General features: G+C 38.4%; 1 protein-coding gene across 1 annotated transcript; it reads left to right on the top strand.

Annotated features, from left to right (window-relative positions):
* Positions 1–10,773: 10,773 nt before the first annotated feature.
* On the top strand, positions 10,774–20,973 carry LOC311496199 (mucin-2-like; the record flags this gene model as incomplete). Its single annotated transcript, XM_084555961.1, has 25 exons — positions 10,774–11,666; positions 11,745–11,859; positions 12,450–12,540; positions 12,629–12,735; positions 12,817–13,027; positions 13,120–13,245; positions 15,637–15,754; positions 15,840–15,978; positions 16,065–16,169; positions 16,269–16,338; positions 16,457–16,594; positions 16,675–16,839; positions 16,924–17,018; positions 17,139–17,265; positions 17,360–17,615; positions 18,187–18,236; positions 18,326–18,426; positions 18,523–18,674; positions 18,805–18,943; positions 19,022–19,129; positions 19,501–19,680; positions 19,762–20,001; positions 20,090–20,246; positions 20,740–20,901; positions 20,966–20,973. The coding sequence occupies exons 1-25, from the start codon at positions 11,260–11,262 to the stop codon at positions 20,971–20,973; spliced, it is 3,567 nt and encodes a 1,188-aa protein (XP_084412087.1). The 5' UTR covers positions 10,774–11,259.
* Positions 20,974–21,009: the final 36 nt, after the last annotated feature.

Consider the following 21,009-nt stretch of genomic DNA (forward strand, 5'->3'; position numbering starts at 1 on the left):
CGACAATAGTTTATTAAAAATAATTTGTGTGTCTCAGCCCTGTGAGGAAAATTGTGAAGTGGTAAGAGAAATTATATCATGTATGCTCATATACATCATACAGTGCAACTTGTTTTCCTCATGGCATATTCAACATGAGAATTAACTTAGCTATGTAACTATCCCCTCTCTCAGGGCCATGAATATATGCAACCTAATTCATCGGAATGCTGTGGGAAGTGTGTACAGTCACACTGTGTTGTACAAGTTAACGGTACCAAGCAGCTCCTGATGGTAAGTTGGATCATCTTGGTACGATGTGACTCCACATGTTAATGTTTAGTAGCCTCAGTGTTTCAATAACTGTGTTCCTACTCATGCATGTGTCCATCTCACCACTCTCCAGAAAGGAGAAACCTGGTCACCACCTGACAATAATTGTGAGCATTACACCTGTGTTAAGAGTGGTGATATATTGACAGCAGTCAGTTCACACATTGTCTGCCCGCCATTTCAACAGAGCAATTGTCAGCCTGTAAGTATCACAATCAGTAAATGAGTCTGCATGGATGATGCCTGTGTGAACAGAAGTAAATTAGTTTTATTATTGTATTTTGCTCCTTAGGACACAATTCAGACTGCAGCTAATGGCTGCTGTAAAATTTGTGAGTATGATCTTTTCATTCCTTTTTAGGGAGAAGATACTTCAATGAAAAATAAAAATGAACCAACTGATCTTTTTTTTTTATTTTTCAAAAAGGTGTGGAGATAGAGAAGGGCTGCAAGTTAATGACCATGAAAACACATCTTAGCCACAGTGGCTGTCAGTCCGTCCAGGAGGTAGATATGCCATATTGTGAAGGATCCTGCAACACTTTCACCAAGTAAGGATTATGTTACTAGTATGACTCATCTTCTGGTAAAATAATCATTCAGCTTACCAGTAACCCTTAATTGTATTATTATTAAACCTGTCCTTTCTTCAGGTATTCTCAAGCAGCAGCTGCTATGGAGCATTCTTGTTCCTGCTGTAAAGAGAAACGCTTCAGCAATCGCACTGTTGACTTGCTCTGTCTGAATGGAGAGAAGGTCCCCTACACCTACATGTATGTGGAGGAGTGTGGGTGTAGGCACACAGACTGCACCAGAACTGCTGGACATGCCGTTCGTAGGAAGCGAAGCTTCACACTGCTGTGATACAACAATCTGTTGTCACGTTAATGAATGTCTGATGCATATGTTCCTTCCCGCATAGTCCTTAAAATCATTACTGTTTATCTCTTACAAAGTAATTCCCACTGTACAGGGAGCATTTATCAACTGATCAAATAAAAAGATGCAACTCAGTTCATGTCTCATCTCTTCCTTTTTCTATTATGTGGCTGTGCAACCTTTGTCAACTATTATAATTAATACTTTCCCAAAACACCCTAGGATTCAACCTTTGTGGTTGCTTAGAATGACATTTTACTTTCAGATTGTACTAAATAAAACAGTTGACCACATAAACAGTGCAAGTGAATAGTACAGTAGGCACAAACATCTTGACAGCTGGTAAGAATAAATTTGTTCTGGGTTGTAGATGTAGCATACAAATACATGAACATTTTACCTGGATTAAAAAGTCACCAAAAAATGTGAGCACATGAGGAGGTTGGGGGCAGGGTTTGATGTGTGTTGAGAGAAATCAGTTGTGAAAGTTTTGACAGGTGAAAGTTTTTGAGTGTTGTGTAACCTCTTGCTTATAATACTAGACACCATTTAAGGTTTGAACGTATATTCAGGACAGCTATCCGGCATCTAATCGATATAAAAGAGCAGCACACAGGGCCAGTTGGACCATATAAGGAATTGTTATTCTTTAAAAATGTACAGAAGATTAGGGAGCAGAGGTAATTGTGACAGTGTCGGGAAGGGTTGCGTGGAATGGAGGTTTAGGACCCAAATGCAGGACTTTAAAGGCTGAGGCAGGAGTAGGCAAAAAAGATATTTAATAACAAAAAGACAAAACTGACAAAAACTAAGAACACTGCTGATGTGGCAGGAAATCCAAAAAGGTTAAAATCCACATACTTTGAAAAACTAGAACTTTACATGAAACTATGACTGGCAGACATGCACAAGACAAACGAACAGTATGACACGACAAGGAACAAAGGGGAAAAGCAGGGCTATATATACACACGAGGAACAGAGGGGTGACGAGACACAGGTGAAGCAAATCAAGAACACATGGAGAAACAAATGACCTAATCAAAAGGAAAAAACACATGGAGTAACACAAACAGGAAATCCAGAATAAAATAAGATAGATAAGATAAGACTTTATTCATCCCCGTGGGGATATTTGGGTGTTACAGCGGCAGGAAACAACAGTGCAAGATGCAGAAGATACAAAAAAAGAAAATAGAATAGAATACGGCAGACAAATATGTACAAAAAAAAATTTTACATATTGCATCAAAGAGATTCACAGTGTCTAGTCTGAGTTGAAAACAACCAACTTGTGTGGATTGAGGAGTTGAAGTGTTAATAAGGTTAAATAGATATATATATGTTGACATTCATGAATATCATGAAATAAAACAGGAAAAAGAACAGAAAAACTAAACACTAAACCATTGACTGTGAAAAACCAAGAAGTTAACAAAATACAATAAACAGAAACCCAGGAAACTAAACAAACCATGACAGACAGTTATTTACAGAGCAAAAGTACCATATTTTTTGGTAAAGGACTGTGTCCAGCCCCATATGTTAATGAAGCACCACACACTATAAAAACAGATGCACAACACCATGAAATCAGTTTGAACTCGCATGGCACCCAGAATCAGACTCGAGTTTGTATCTCTTTGAGAATAAACTCGACACTGAAAAAAAAAAGGCTGTTGGATCTACATGAAAAACGTATGTACATCGGTTGCACATATTAAAGTTATGTTTCCTTAAAATGATTTATTTACGTTAAATACACTGAATTACTTTTTGTTAAAGAAACATGACTTTTGTATGTTAATTCAACAATTTTCTTTAATGTTAAGTATATTCAATTACTCTATGTTAAACCAACATAATTTTTTTAAATGTTACTTTAAAGCCTTTTTATGCTTGTTATATTCAATTATCATCTGTTAAAGCAACATAAGCTTTTTACATAAATTACACACACTGTTCTGTTAAATGTACCTGACCCGGACAAGTAAATCTGACACTATTAAGTTATAAAGCTTTTACATACTTTTCTCATCCATTGCATGATAAAATTATTTCTGTGCACTAATTTCTGTTACTTAAATACATCCATTTTGTACATCCTTCTGTCTGATGAATTACCATGAAATTTCCAAAAACAAATAAGACATAAAGAAAAACTTTTACTTTTTACTAGTGATTTTATTTTGTCAAAGAACACTGCAAGTTACATTTTGGAAGAAAATGAAAACACAGCATATATGCTACAGATAAAGAAAGTATAAATAAAAGGCAGTGCAAGTATTTGTCCAAACTCCAGTACAACAGTAACAAAAGAGCAACCATGGTCCATGGCAACAGCTCATTCACAGAGTCTGTTTTTGAGGACTTGGGCTTTCTTACAGAGCTTTTTTTTTGCCCAGCTTCATCACAACTTTCTGAAGCACTTCAAAAAATACTTCAGTTCAGGAGGGTAGCTGAGGTTCAAAGCATACAAAATAACATGGCAGCATCTAATGCAATGTTGTCCAGATCATGCAGTACCATCTGGCCTTCCGAGACGACCACAATGTCTTCAGGTTTACTGGTGGCATCATGTCTAACAACATATATTCCCCCACCATGGTCTCCTCAATGGATCCTTGGAACGAGGGCTTCATCTTCTGCCTGCAGAGCGCACAGTCACAAAAGTAACAAAGTGAGATCAAACAAAACACATTAAATGTGTACACTTGAAACATTATACTGAATGTCTGCACAAATAATATACAAATCTCTGAATCCCTCTGAATATAATAATCTATTAATGCCATTTCGTACTCCATTTATTCCAACGCGGTTTAAAACTCGTGCACGGACACAGTGAAGTATAAACAGGAAATGACGTTACACTGTCGGGTTCTGTCCAATCGGAAACAAGAAGTGTTTCATTCATTCATTCATCTTCTGTACCCGCTTGGTCCTGTTAAGGGTCGCGGGGGTCTGCTGGAGCCTATCCCAGCTGTCATCAGGTGAGAGGCAGGGGTACACCCTGGACAGGTCGCCAGTCCATCGCAGGGCCAACACAGAGAGACAGACAACCATTCACACCTACAGCCAATTTAGAATCACCAATTAACCTAATGAGCATGTCTTTGGACGGTGGGAGGAAGCCACGCAGACACAGGGAGAACATGCAAACTCCACACAGAAAGGCCAACTGGCCCATGGATTCGAACCGGTGACCTTCTCGCTGTGAGGCATCAGTGCTAGCCACCTCGCCACTGTGCCGCCCCAAGAAGTGTTTCAACATTTCCAAATGTTGTTGTGTCTTGTGTCCAATGTTGTGTTTTGACCTTCAGGGCCACCGTACTAACTGGATGTTAGACAGGAATCCATATGATGAATATAACTAAATGTAAATAACTAGCGCCTGTTAGCTCCTCTTTGTCTCACTATCTACTACCGTGCTGAACATGAAGCCTTTACTGTCAAAGTTTTTTTTTTCTCCTTAAAGCTGACTATAACTCATAATGGTAACAATTTTCTCTCATCGGATAATGTGGATGGACTTCGGCCGAGTAGGAGCGTCCACTGTAAAAATCTGCAGTAAAAGGCAGCCGTAGCTGTTTCCCCAAAACTTTTCAGGGCGACTTTGACTTTCCGCACCTCGCGACCGCGGATATGACTCCGCAAGCAAACAGGGTGGTTATGACCCTCCCCTCTCCACTAAACGTAAACTCCAGTAAATGTTAGCTTACATCGTCTTATTCATGTTGCTCAGTGTTCCTGGCTGATAAAAACATCGGCTTTATGAAAACTATACGTCTAAAGTGACTACCTTGAACTCCGACAAACATCCATAACTCTCCAAGTCGACTTCAATTTGTCCAGTGAGGGTGAAAAGATGGCGGCCAAAATTCCTGCTGAAGTTTTCCAAGGGGGCGGAGTTTAAAGAGGAAACATAACTATTTTCTGTTTTCTTAACATGACTGAGACTTGTAGACTTGGCATCCACCAAGATTTAAGGGATTATACATGATTGAAGCATGATCAGAGGAGAACATAACTCAATCATGTGTTCTATACGAAATGTATACATGTAAATTGAACAATCCCCCTTTTCCCCTTTTTTCAATGTGGCCCTGCCTGATACGTGTAATGTTTTGTTATGGATTATCTGGTAAAATATGTCAAAGTGTTGCCCGCTGGTTATGTTACCAAGCTATAGTTAAATCGTAAATATTGACAGTGTTCAAATCGTAAAAAGTTCTAGAAAGCTTTCAAGACTTTGCTAATGCTAGGCTGCTAGCATTAACTGTAAACTAGATTCTCTTAATTTGCAGTATTGAGAACATTTCATCATAAAATGCAAAAAAATACCTTCATTATAGGGATACTGTTGAGTGACCAACTGATCTGTGTGTATTGTCAGGCAGATATTTCTAAGAAAAATGTGTGCGTTTCTTGTTTCAGCCTAAGTTTGTAACTCGATTAGTGTAGGCCTTTAGTCATAGTAGTAACTGACAATTTTAATTTTAATTGCTAAACTATTTAAGTGCTAGATAAAAAATATTATGGCAGGCTGTAATATTAATTAGAATGGAGAGACATGGATGTCCAATCAGATCCCGATCATTTAAAAATATTACCTTGAACATTCACGCTGTCACCACAAATAATAAATCTGCTTAGACCTGCAGTATAAAACTATACAGAAAGCTCTTAATTCTGTGAAGTACTTCCGGACATGTTTTGTCACGTTCTTTCACATTTGGTTTTGGTTTACGGCAGCTGTAAAACAAATACAAAAGATCAGGCTTGGCTATATGCTCAGTCATTATAAAAATGCCTTGATCTCCCCCAATAAGTAAGTATTTCAAAATGACTATTTGGATTGTCCAAACATTATCTTTAGAGAAACTAGACAGGTTTTATCTCAACACACAGAGTGAGTTTATCAGCTTAAAAGATGGAAAGCCAGAAATAATATGTTGGAGAGCATTACTGCTAGTTTTTGTTTTAGATTTCGTTGCTTGTAATAAACTCTATAACTTCTAAATACAGTTTAGTCAGTATTTCTAATACAAGGGCAATGCAGGGGTTCTATGTTTGAGGATTAACACGATAAAATGTATTTGAAGTCTAAGGACGTCCTGAAATGTACACACACTAGCATGCAAAGCTTTCATTGCTGCTTAAATGAGCTTAAAAATGCACTACACTACATCGATTTGCTCTGTAAAGTCAGCCCTGTTGTCAGTGAAGGTATTCATTTAGCCTTTCAGTGGGTGACACAATTTGCATGCAACATAGTAATATGGAGGTGGAAACCACATACTATTGTTTAACTACAGTAAGAACAATATAGCATTACTGTGGACACTAAGAGTGCCTAACACACCCTACTTAGAATTTTATGGTGACTTATAACTGATCTGGATCAGTTTCTTGAAAACCACACTTGTTTGGATTTGCTCAAACACTGAGAGCTTTACAGGACGTGACTTCTTGTTATCCTATAGTATTCATATATTCAATATTAACTCCTATTACATCACATGACAATTTTTTAGGAAATACATACACTGCCTGGCCAAGTCACCACCTGGATTTAACTAACCAAAGACGTACAAGCCTCCAATTGGATAATTACTGCACGGGTGATTATCATTCAGCTGGCAACAAGTTATTTAACCCCAACTGATGCAAAGAGTAGCTTCTCATTTCTTCAGCCATGTTGAAAGACACATCATGTGGTCGTCGAAAAAGATGTTTGTTTGAGGAGGTTCAAATCATTGGCATGCATCAAGCAGAGAAAACATCTAAGAAGATTGTAGAAACTACTAAAATTGGGTTAAGAACTGTCCAACACATTATTAAATACTAGAAGGATAGTGGGGAACCATCGTCTTCGAGGAAGAAATGTGGTCGAAAAAAATCCTGATTGATCGTGATCGGAAATCACCTAAACGTTTATTGAAATCACATCGAAGAAAAACAACAGTGGAACTCAGGGCTGTGTTTAATAGTGAAAGTAAGAGCATTTCCACATGTACAATGAGAAAGGAACTCACAGGATTGGGACTGAACAGCTGTGTAGCCTTAAGAAAACCACTAATCTGTGAAGCTAACCAGAAAAAAAGGCTTCAATTTGCTAGGGAGGATAAAGATGCTGGAGCAATGGAAGAAGGTCATGTGGTCTGATGAATCCAGATTTACCCTGTTCCAGAGTAATGGGGGCATCAGGGTAAGAAGAGAGGGAGATGAAGTGATGCACCCATCATGCCACTGTGGGGGCAGTGCTATGATCTGGGGTTGACGCAGTTGCTCATGTCTAGGTTCAGCAACATTATGTGTCCAAAGAATGAGGTCAGCTGACTACCTGAATATACTGAATGACCAGGTTATTCAATCAATGGATGTTTTCTTCCCTGATGGCACAGGCATATTCCAAGATGACAATGCCAGGATTCACTGAGCTCAAATTGTAAAAGAGTGGTGAGCATGAGACATAATTGTCACACATGGATTGGCCACCACAGAGTCCAGACCTTAACCCCACTGAGAATCTTTGGGATGTGCTGGAGAAGGCTTTGCACAGTGGACAGATTCTCCCATCATCAATACAAGATCTTGGTGAAAAATTAATGCAACACTGGATGGAAATAAATCTTGTGACATTGCAGAAGCTTATCAAAACAATGCCACAGTGAATGTGTGCTGTAATCAAAGCTAAAGGAGTCCAGTGAAATATTAGAGCGTATGACCTTTTTTTTTTTTTTTTGGCCGGGCAGTGTATTTACACAAGTCCTTAATGGTGATGCACTCTCATCTTGGCATTGTACATTTCAGTACATTTTTCTTTAATATTTACCAAAGATTAACATCAAAAATAGAGCTAGGTGCCTGTGAGCAAGTGATGGGATGTTCCACTACTCCGACAGATGAAGATGAAGTGTTGATATAAGCAGCGTCTTCGTGGGTGTGGACTTCATGGAGTCAAAACCATAACGGCTGACACCCAATGTATATTTTGAAAGTGTTAAAATGTTTGTCCTTATATAACATTACATCCAGCTAGTACATTTGCTTTTGAACTTAATAACTTTTCCATTCATATGTTGATGGCTTGAAAAAATTATGTTTGAAATATTTGCTAATAAAACTTTTTGTTTATATTGTGTTTTCCCAGATACTAAAATAAGCAGTATTTTACCAAGTAGATAGGTTTAATTAACTCATTTTATTATTAGTATTATTCTATTACTGTGATCATTCTCCAAGGACTTCATAGGCTGTGGACAAGTACCCGTGCTGATGATGGTTCCTCTGTGAAAATGAATGTCCCATGTCATGTCATGATGTGAGTCTTTATGACACTCAAATACAAATTCCCAACCAGTGAAACAACTGGTATGACCATATATTAATTAGACATATTTCATAACTGTAAAAGTGGGAGTGCAAAAACAAAAAATGCCCAGGAACCTGCATTATTTATGGGAGTGGTCACTACACAGGTTTCAAGGACATTGTGCCTATGCTATGTGTATTCTTGTTTCATCCTTGGGCTTCATCTGAAATTCAAAGACATGATTTCGCATTATTCTAAAAATCAAAGATTAAAAGTCTGTCATAATATGTTTCACTTTGTTTGCTATTTTTTATCCATAACATGCGGATGTGTGCGTTAAAACAAGCCAGCTTTAATGTTCTTTTAAAGATTTGTCTTGTGCGTTTCCATCTTTCTCTCTTGATCTCTGTTGTGTATAATTTTTCAGAACAAAAGTGGTCATTAGACAGTACAGGACAAGCTTGGAGTTATCACAGAAGACCAGACAGAAACATCTGATGACTGCTCAGGTTTGTAATGAGATCAGGTCGTGGAAAAATCCACACGTCTGTTGTGGGTAAGCTACGTTAGTCTAGGTTAAAGTGGTCTGAGCCCAAAACTCAGAGGAAGGAAACTCCAAATAGTTCACATAAAAATTATATTTTATTTTATTACTGAGTACAGTTACAATATTTTCAACATGCTGCCATCACCTGATACTTCAAATCAGCCAAGAAACCCTTAGGGAAAGTCAGACCATATCTTTTGACTCCACAGCTAGGAGGTAGGAGGTTTGTTCATAACATGGGCACATAAAGTCATTCAGTGTTTTTTCTTTATTTAACCATTGTAACCACTGTAGAGAAAGCATTTATCTACTGATAAGATAAAAAGATTCAACTCAGTCCATGTGTCACCTAAATATATACTGAATTGATTAGATACGTACTGTTATTGTTTTTTAGTTGCTATTAATTTTGGTTGTCAATAACAGAAACATACATTTTGATTAATAAAGTGTACATGTTTTGTTGATCATATCAAGAAAGCAAAAGGACATTTCTTTTTTTCTGGCCATGCAAAAGTATTCTAGTGACATGTATATTAAACCACGTTTGGAAAGCTGGACAATCAGAGATTAGGTTATACATCCTGCCGGTGGACAGAAAAGAACAAAATGGAATAGAGTCATCGCATTACCTGACATATTTTGACCTTTGTTTGCATTGTTAAGGTGTGCTCAGTTTGGGTTTTTCCATTTGGCACCTGTGTATACATTTTGTGAAGTGTTACGCACAAGTCAAGGAAAAACTTTTATTTGCGCTCAGAGCTCATCACACAGAAACTGCAGGTGCCCCGGTGAACAAATATAAAATGTAAGCTCGTCTCGAACTTCCGCATCTTTCCTTCAAGTACATTTTTAGTTTTTGATTATTTATTGAAGGAGGCACTGTTTCATTTTATGTTTTTAACCAAAAAGACAATCAAAACTAGACTAAAAATCATTAATATCAATTAATTTATATAGTACAGAAAAGATGACAGAAGAGAAGCAGCTACAGTGTACAGCCATGCTAGCAGCTCTGGGAGGTTGTTCTTATTAATAAAGGTGCTTTGAGTTTACCTCAACATTTTCTATTCTCACCATTTCAGCTTAGCATGCCATCATTTGATAGTTTGCAGGAAACTAAGGGTAATGTGAATGCAGTTTTGTCAGTACCACAGATAATCTAAGGGGGGGCCCAACAGAAAGTCAATGCCTCACTAAAGTCAGTAGAACACATCTCCTGGCGACTATGGAGGACTGAACCACATTTCAAAAAGGGCCTGATCCAAATACTGTTTCTACCCCTATATCTGGGGTATGGCTCAGACTCACTGATCACACTTTTCCACTTTGCTGTAAGTTCATAAAGGAGGTTACAGCACATTAAACCAAATAAACATAAAATTGGATCTTCTGTATATTTTAAGAGACAGTGTTACCTGGTAAGTGAAATCAGACACACTAGATTGGGAAATATGCTTTTTTTTTTAATTTTCGCAAATGTACAAAATGGTCCAGAGCTTTGTGGATTTACTTAAATAACATTTACTCCGATCCTTAATGGAGATGGAGCCACAGCTAAAAATGCTGTGGTTCAATGGGAAAAGTACATGATAGTTGTTTGAGTAAGCGTGCACACTTATTTTCCTCTTATAAAAACCAGGACCCCAATACAATCACGGCATAGTCAACTTTTCAGTTTGAAAGATTTTTCCTTCTAACTTAAATGTTTACCAAAGATTAACATCAAAATTAGATCTATGGTGCCTGAGAGCGAGTGACAGGATGCTTCACGCCTCTGACAGATGAAGATGAATTGTTGATCTAAGCAGCGGCTTCATGGGTGTGAACTTCATGGAGACTGCAACCTCAAAGGTTGACGCCCAATATGCTTCTTCCGCCCCTCCTAAACTGCAAACACCTGATGATCTATATTACACTACCTTGGCAGTGTAGCACTAACACAACCATCCATCTCGGGACAGGGACTGCATCAGGACCATGAGAATAGCCAGGATGCTGCTAGAATGGGTGATACCATGGTTCGCCATTTGCCTCGGGTTATCTTCAGCCGCCACTGGTACGTACTATGTTTGGACAAAATGAGACCTGCGTGCATGCCATTTGATCAAATTAATAAAGTTTTTGTGTCTTGCACATACTGGATAATTAAGATCTGCTTTGTCTGACGTTAGTATAATGTCTATTCTTTCTTTTTTAAGTCATGGTTCAGACAGCGACCAAAATGCCAGTAATTACAGGTAATCATTTGTTTGTTTTTTCATTGGAAAAAAAGCAGCCAAACACAACAGAATTCATCTACGTCATATGCCACTATGAAATATTTTTCTTTTCTCTCCACAAATTAGGACTGAGAGCCTCCCACAACAATCGGTTCTGCAGCACATGGGGAAACTACCATTTCAAGACCTTTGATGGAGATTTTTTTAATCTTCCATCCAATTGCAACTACATGCTCGCATCCCACTGTAAGACCAGTTATGAGACTTTCGATATTCATCTCCAGCGACAAGAGATTGACGGGGTTGTCACCATTAAGAAAGTCCTGATGAAACTGGATGGAGTCATATTGGAATTAAACAACGCTTCCATCAAAGTCAGCGACAAACTGTGAGTCTTTTATGATTTTTCTTTACCAGCTGATTCACTGGTTATACTGGTGGCTAATGTTTTATTTGTCTGCTCTAGTGTCGATATACCATTCAGACAGAATGGCATTTCAGTTGAAAAATCTGCGTCCTATGTAAAGATTGAAGCAAAGCTGGGTTTGGTCATCATGTGGAATCAAGAAGACTCCCTCTGGGTATGTGTATTCAGATTTGATTCATTACATAGTCTGTGTCCTGACTGAACTGAGCTATATAAAAGTATTTATACTGACTTTGAAAGAAATATAGGTAAAATAATAATTCAGATGAATCCATATTAAATCAAAGGTGATATTGACAGTATTGAAGATTTAATGCCTTACTTGAACGATGCTTAAAAAACATTTTTTCGATGATGATAACACTACGGTGGCCCCGAAGGTCAAGGTGTTTTGACCTTCAGGCCCACCGTATTACACTGATCCTGATGCTTGATGATCAATAAAGGACAGATACTGCCAAAGTTAGTATCTGTGTACATTGTTTAAAAATTATATTTTAAATTTAAATAATGCATTTACGGTATTATTAAGTGTATATATATATATATATATATATATATATATATATATATAAATCACAATCAGAACTCCACACAAAAATTAAAAAAGGCAGAAACTAAACAAAAGACGATATTAATAATTAAAAGGGAAAAGAAAACGGTAAACTTACAGATATTTTACTTGTGAGTGAGTAGCAAAATCCACTTAATATCCACAAAGACTGACATAAATTTGGTTTTAAGGTTGAGCTGGATGAAAAATTCAAGAATCAGACATGTGGCCTGTGTGGTGACTTTAATGGAGTCCAGCTTTATGATGAGTTCATCCAGTCAGGTAAATGATAAATTATAATTCTTTATACAAACTGATAACTCTCAAATCTCAAAATCAATGTACATAATTAATTTTCCTCTATAAACAGGGCTTAGAGAAAGTCCTAGAGAATTTGGAGAAAGATGGAAAATCAATGCTCCCACAGAAATTTGTGAAGCATTGCCTTCTCGAGTCACACAGACCTGCGCAAACGAGGTAAGTGAAAATGGATATGAAAATTTTGTTTACATATATCGTCCAGGTTAATCTGAATACATGACTTTGTTTGACCCACAGACGGATATTTGTAAGAACCTCCTGTCTGGACCTGCATTCTTCAGCTGTCAGGGCCTGATTGACACCGATTCCTTCACTGAAGCCTGTGAGAAAGACCTGTGCTACTGTAACAGCAGTATGTCATGCTTGTGTCCGACCATATCTGAGTACTCCCGTCAGTGTGCTCACGCAGGCGGAAAACCAGATCAGTGGAAGACCACACAACTGTGTGGTAAGAATGGGAAGAAGAACTGTGCAATTTTCAAGCTTTGATTTTGAACCACCAAGTCTAAGTTTTAATTGTCATTTTTGTGTGTTGAACAGCAAAAAAATGCCCGTTCAACATGGAGTATAGGGAATGTGGGAACCCCTGTACGGACACCTGCAGCAACAACCAGAGAAGCCAAGTGTGTGATGAGCACTGCGTAGATGGGTGCTTCTGTCCAGCTGGTAAGTTTCCAAGATTAGTCATTTGTGCCATTAAATCACTTAAGCAAACAGTGTGAAATTCTGCTTCATCCATTTGAGTGTAAAATGAATGTTGTTTTTACATTGAGGTAGACATGCTGGAATGATGCTGTTTATTCATTGTTCATTCATGTTCACTGTTGCCTTGACTTGCCGCTCTACCCTAGGTTTCTACTAGAGAATCTGATCAAAGCTTTTTTTTAAATGAGCGTGGAGCCGTTTGTTTTTTTACGCCCAAGTGACTGTGTAGTTGAAAAGCGTGGAAGAGCTAACACTGCAAAAAGCTAGCCGACACTGCTGTCCGTACACATGGTGACATTTATGTGCCACAAAGTTGCGACATTGTTTTATGTTGTTGTTGAGCAGTTTCCCAAAGGCAGAGTGCTAATCTGCTGGTCTGTGAAGGAAGAAGTTTAATGGTGTTTCTGTGCCACCTTTTCTCTTATCACTGCAAAGTTTTGTCCAAACCAAAAGCTAGTTACTAATAACGAGCAAGGCTACAGAGGCAAACCTACCACGGTACAGAGCCATGAATCTGGGAGGGCAACAACTGGAAAAAGCCATTTGTGTGCAATGTCTGTGTTCTGTGGTGTTGCCAGATCGGGCGGTTTCACGTCCAAACGGGTGATATTGAATTTTATTTTGTGAGTAAAAATAGAGATTTGTAGGTGAATGAAATTTAGGCTACCTTGGGATAATTTGTTCTAAATACTTATTGTATGCTATTTGAAATGCAATCAAAGCACATTTACATGATCAGGCATAACATCATGACCACCTTCCTAATATTACTTCCTAATGTGGGCCTTCTGAGGGTGTCCTGTGGTGTCTGGAAACTGAATGTTGTTTGTGGGGACCTTTGGGTCCTATGGGGTGAGGGAAGGGGCCTCTGTGTATCATCCCACAGATACTTGATCAGTTTGCGATCTAGTGAATTTGGAGGCCAGGTCAACACCTTGTGCTGTTCTTAATGTTTGTTTAGTTGTTCCTAAACCGTTTTTGTGTGTGTGCCTGTGTCAGGCTGCATCCTGCTGGGGATGGCTGCTACTATCAAGGAGTGTCATTGCTATGGGGTAGGGGTGTCTGGTCTGGTCTAGGTGGGTGGTACATGTCTGAGTAACATTTACACAAATGCCAGGTCCAAAGGTTTCCCATCTTGTTGTCACAATATGGTCAATGCTATTTACTTCTTCTGGTCATAATGTTGTGGCTAATCAGTGTAGTGTATTTGCTTTTCTCAAGACAGTGCATGTCCGTGTGAACACGAGCACACTGCTTGTGCATCTTTCTAGAGTAGAGGTGCTCTTCATCTGCCTATCAGTGGCTACATGACACCATCAAATGGCTTCATACTAATAGTCTTGTCAGATGTGAGTAGTTGTGGTGGATGGCCACTGTGGTTTGTTGCTGAATGCTTTTTTGGCTGGAAACCATCAGCTGTATCTGGCAACACTGGTGCTTTGCAAGGTGGATGCTACTAAGTTCTTTGTGTCTCATACATTTACTCACAGCTACAAGTTAAGCTACAAGCCACAAAGCTATTTATCAAGATATTTAAGTTTGTTAGTTGGTTATTTATTTTGTTATAACCCTGCAACAGTGCAAACATTCTATTTTTTATGTTGATATACTTGCAGTTTGTTTTTCTCAATGCCTTGCAGAGCTATTTATGCTGACTTACATTGGACTGATCAGATGCACATAAAATCTATATCAAAATGATCGGCACCAGAGTGGGTGCCAAAAAAAAATTTATCCCTAGTTTCTGCGTTACAGATCAGCTCTGTGAATTTACCTCTGACACAGTGCATACAATTTAAGTTGTCGGACAATAACATGAAATCCAAACAAAGGTTTTGGATTTGATGCAGTTATATTTTTGGACAGTGGACATACTCAAGATTTTGCCCCTTAAAGTGTTTAGTTGTTTTTCTTTTTGCTGAGAGGTGACTGCGGCTTTTCCGCCCCTGCCCCAAACTGACCTGAAGGCAGGCTGACTGACTTCTTTTTAAATTCTCTCTTAAAACACATTTTTTTTTCTCTTTGGCTTTTAACTAAGTTTGAGATGTTGGTTCTTATTGTTTTTGTCATTTAATTGTTTTATGATTTTAATTTTGTTTCTTTATTTCTTTTATCTGTTCTTATGTGCTGTGTACAGCACTTTGGCCAGCTGTGTTGGTTTTAAAGGGCTTTATAAATATTGATGTTTTTGACACATGGTTGTTAATGTATTAAACACAATTTAAAATTATCTGTTAGTTTGTGCGTTCCCTGCACTACCCAAAAATGTCTAATACAGGGGTGCATGTCAGGGTTATGTGGAGCAGGTTGCTGGTGGCTTAGGTCTAATTATGTCACTATGTTTCTCCCAAGGAACTGTTTTTGATGACGTTTCACATGAGGGGTGTGTTACTGCCGACCAGTGCTCCTGCTCACACAATGGCAAACCATACAAACCCGGACAGTCGTATTCACATTCGTGTAAAAACTGGTAATTTCTTGACTATGTTGTTACATTCACCTCATGTGTTTTTAAGCCGGTCGGTCCATTTGAACTGACTGACTTCTGTTGACAGCACCTGTACCAAAGGTGACTGGGTCTGTGTGGAGACGGACTGTCCTGGTGTTTGCTCCATCCTGGGCGGCTCTCACATCAACACCTACGACGATAAGGTTTATAATTTCCACGGAGAATGTTCTTACATTCTCACCAAGGTGAGACATTCAAACTGAAAATAATCCACGCATAAAAATAAATAAATGCAAATAGGAGTTTGTAATTAATGCTTTTTTGGCTTTAGGACACTAATGGGACTTTCAGTGTGCTTGGGGATTTGGTCAAATGTGACAAATCTGACAAATCAACTTGCCTGACTTCAGTCACTCTATCTCTGCCAAAAGACAGGGTAAGATATACATGAGAATGCTTATTTATAGTTATCCTCATGTTATATTAGCTGCAAAGGGTGCAGATACGTTTTCTGACTGCTTACTTTGTCGTGCAGATAATTGAAATCAAAGTCAACAAACAGGTTCTTTTCAACAAAATGGTCTCTGGGATACCTCTTTACATGGGTGAGCGTTTTTTTTTTTTAACTACTTCTATGAAATTGCAACATATACAGTAAATTCATTTCAAAGTTCAAACTAAAACTGTCTCTGTCTCTTTGTCCAAAATATCTTTTCCCTGCAGATGACATCTCAATCTTCCAACCATCTACATTCTATATGGTAGTCCACACCACCTACGGGTTCCGTCTTGAGATTCAGCTCGTACCTATTATGCAGATCTACATCAAAGCCAGTGTTTCCAATAAAGGAAAACTCAGAGGTGTGTTTTAAATGTTTTAAAAGTGTTTTGGTTGTTGTTATTTTTTCAAAGTGAGTGTTTAACTGAATGTCTTTATATAGGTCTTTGTGGAGATTTTAATGACGTTGAAACAAATGACTTCAAAACCACAAATGGACTGATTGAGGGAACGGCCGTGTCATTCGCCAATACTTGGAAAACAAAAGCAGGTTGCCCAGATGTGAAAAACAGTCTTGACGACCCCTGCACATCGAGCATTGAGAAGGGTAGGTCACTGACATCAATGTCTGTATTTTATTAACACCTAACCACAATGCTTCACCAGTAAATATGTTCACTTCTTCTTGTAGAGAAATATGCCAAATACTGGTGCACTCAGCTGTCAGACAAAGGAGGAATTTTTGCAAAGTGTCATTCTGTAATAAACCCAGGCGTCTATCAATCAGTAAGCTCCAATAATTTCTTTTTGTGAACGGTCTAATCACCTTATATGTATTTGTTTGTTTGTTTTTTACTTACTTATATTTCAACTATTCATTTAGCCTCTTGCTTTTTCACTCTACAGTCTTGTCTTTATGACACCTGTGCCTGTGAAAACAGTGAGGATTGCATGTGCGCTGCCATATCGTCCTATGTTCACGATTGTGCAGCTGAAGGCGTCTCACTGTATGGATGGAGGAAAAACATGTGCCGTAAGTCTAACCCAAGTCGTCAAAAGTCGAATAAATTAATTCTCTATCTGTTATGATATTCAAATGGTTTACATCTCTTTTTTTTTTCCAACAGAGAAATACACAACCACTTGCCCTTCTACTTTTGTGTATGACTACACAATGACAAGCTGCGGTCGCACATGCCGCTCTCTCAGTCAGTCAGACTTAACATGTGAGCATAAGTCAGACCAGTTTGATGGCTGCGGCTGTCCTGATGGACATTACCTAAACGACAATGAACAGTGTGTATTGGCATCACAGTGCCCCTGTCACGCAGGAGACACTGTGATGCACACCGGGGAGTTCATCAGCTTCCAAGGACAAACTTGGTGAGCGTTTAAATCAACTGATTTATTTATAGAATTGTTTATTTCTGGGCACGTTATTAGTTTGTTTATGGCAGTAGATGAAACAGTAATGGATAGCACCATGCAAAAACAGTTCTCCATTGATTTAAGGGTCAATTTTTTTTCAGTGTATATCTGACACAGTGTTATTTTAAAGCACTCGCATTTAACAGCATGTTTCACTGACAACACAAGCAACATATTAAATTAGGTTTTACTGAATATTGAATATTTTGCGTGCAATAAAGTAATTCTCATACTGGCCTTGCTGTAAGTCGAGCTAGTAAGTAGTTTCTTATTGCAGCATTACTGTAGCGATACTTGTGAAACTGCATCCATCTATTTGTGTGTCCTTAGGTTTGTGAATTTGTACAGGAATCTGTAAATATGCTCACAAATCTGTGAATGAGAATATGATTTGTACATACAAAAGGATTCACAAATATGTTAGCAGTGGAGTCGAATGGATGTACTACTTCGTTTTATCCAGACTTTTAATATAGATTGAAATTTCACTGCATAGCATTGTTACACGTCTTTTTATCGATTTCAGTTCCTGTCATGAAGGAAAATTAAGCTGTGCAGGAAGGCACATAAGTGAATGTAAGTAGTGAGTAATTACTCTGTTCATCAGAATATTCCTTCTAAAGCACAATGTTGTGTCCCTTGTAACACACTGTCATTGCCATCAGCTTGCACCAGTCCAATGGTTTTCTTCAACTGCTCAAGTGCCACGCACGGTGACGAAGGTTCTGAGTGTCAAAAGAGCTGCCAGACAGCAGACAAACAATGTGTAAGACTAACACTGTAATTTATGATAAAATGTTCTACACATGTATACCATAGCAACTGACTTCCATGGTAAATAATTTGCTCTTACACTGCATAGGTGAGTACTCGATGTGTCTCAGGGTGTGTATGCCCTCATGGCCTGCTGGCGGACAATAAAGGAGGCTGTGTACAGGAGAAGCACTGTCCCTGCAGTTTTAATGGGGAATACTATGAACCTGGAAAAACCATCACTGTGGACTGCAACAGATGGTGAGCTGCCTAGTGATAATGTGATGTAGTTCTCTTTCAGTTGTCATTTTGTTGTGACTTTTTGGGATTAATGTTTTGGAACGGGTGACAGACTGCAGATTTGATAGAACTTCATTATTTCAAATCCTAGCACATGCCAAGGCAGAACATGGGGCTGTACTACTCACGATTGTGGTGGTACCTGTACCATATATGGAGAAGGGCATTACATCACTTTTGATGAAAAGAAATATGCCTTTAGTGGGGAATGTGGCTACGTCTTCACTGAGGTATAGTCAGCACTTTTGCTTAGTTCTTGCAGCTTGTCAAAGTCTGTCTCTTGTGATACTGACATCAGAATTTTTCAGGATTACTGTGGCGATGATAAGAGTGGGACCTTCAGGGTCCTGACAGAGAGCATCCCCTGTGGAACAACAGAAAGCATCTGTTCTACTGCTATCAAGCTCTATTTGGGGGTAAATAACTATGGCACAAGCATTCTCAAAAATCTGACTCTTTTTTGTGTAGAAATAAGAAAAGGTTGATGCAAAATGTCAGCTTAGATTTTTTACTTGTGTGAACAGATGTAAACTTTTACAAGAAACAGGATATAGTTCGTTGCCATGGTTAGCATGGGCAGCAACTTGAGCACTGGATTTTTAAGTATGCTAGATTTCAGTCGACAGTTGTAATTACAAAATCCCTATCTTGTATCCATGACACAAGTCATATTCCATAACCACAAGATACGGTCTTTTTTCATCTTTTCTGAATACAATGCACTTCCACACATAACTCTTTTGCAGGCTTTGCAGGGTCAGTAATGAGTACATTTTGTTGGTTTCAGAATAATGAAATTGTTCTGTCAGAAGAAAATGTTAAAGTAATCAAACAAAGCACAGGAGCAGACATACCCTTTCAAGTCCACACCATGGGTATATATCTTGTCATCGAGGCAAAGAATGGTCTAGTTCTCATCTGGAATAAGAAGACGACACTCATAATCAAACTTAACTCCACTTTCAAGGTGGGTAAGCAGATATTTGGGTTTGATAAAAGGTTATGTGGTTGCCATTTTCCAAGTCAACAAGTTTTCATTTAATCACAGGGCAAAGTCTGTGGTCTCTGCGGGAATTTTGACGGGAATATCAGGAACGAGTTCACCACCAGAAACAAAGAAGTTGTGGTTGATACCCTTGACTTTGGAAATAGCTGGAAAGTGTCACCAAACTGTCCAAATGCAAACACTCACAAAAATCCATGCAGTCTGTACTCATACAGGCAGGCATGGGCATTAAAACACTGCAACATTATCAAGAGTAATGTATTCAGTGCCTGCCATTCAAGGGTAAGAAAACTGTCTAGCATGACATACTGTACCTCATCTCGAAGTCATTTGTTGACTTTCGTCCTTTGCACTGACAACTTCTTAATAGGTGGATCCCAAAAACTATCATGATGACTGTGTGACAGACACGTGTGCCTGCAATACAGGAGGAGATTGTGAGTGCTTCTGCTCAGCTGTAGCAGCCTACGCAGCAGCCTGTAATAAGGCCGGAGCCTGCATAAGATGGAGAACTCCATCTATCTGCCGTGAGTGTTTTCTTGGATTAACAAAAAAAATACAATGCATGATGATAATAATGAATATCTGTCAGCATCATCCCTGTATACAAATATGATCTGAGTCTTTATTTCCAGTTTTAACGACAAAAATGTAACAGTTGCAATAAAGTACCGAGACGTACGCACACTGCACTCACTCCTTAAAAAGAAGAAAAAAACTCAGAGCAGCCTATCAGAATTAAAAAAGCCTAAGCACACTGACATCAGTCAAAAGGCACACATACAACATGCTGTAATAAAATGTGTTTATTTTGCATAAAGGAAATTTAACGTGCATTCCTGATGGCTGTTCTACCAGTCCACTAATTCTTGTATTATAGATCCATGTGACTGACCGATGACTGACTCAGAGGAGATAACTCCAAAAGTCTAATATATTCTAAACATTTTCTGCCAGCATATTGTGAAAATTGCATATATTCAATATTCTTCTTAATATTGATTTATTTTGTTTGATTAGCTCTATTCTGTGATTATTACAACCCTGATGGCGAGTGTGAATGGCACTATGAGCCTTGCGGAAGACCATGCATGAAGACGTGCAGCAATCCCTCAGGAATATGCTACAATCACCTTCCAGCATTAGAAGGTACAAAAAAAACCCTGCCTACATTATCCATGTGTATGCATTTTTTAGTTTGTTATTAATTAATTTAACGCTTGCTGCCTGTGCATGCTCCTTTCAGGTAGTTAGGCTTCCTTTGTGTGGCAATTTTATTTATATAGTTTT

The sequence above is a fragment of the Chelon labrosus genome, assembly GCF_963514085.1.
Source record: "Chelon labrosus genome assembly, chromosome: 11".
NCBI lineage: Eukaryota > Metazoa > Chordata > Actinopteri > Mugiliformes > Mugilidae > Chelon > Chelon labrosus.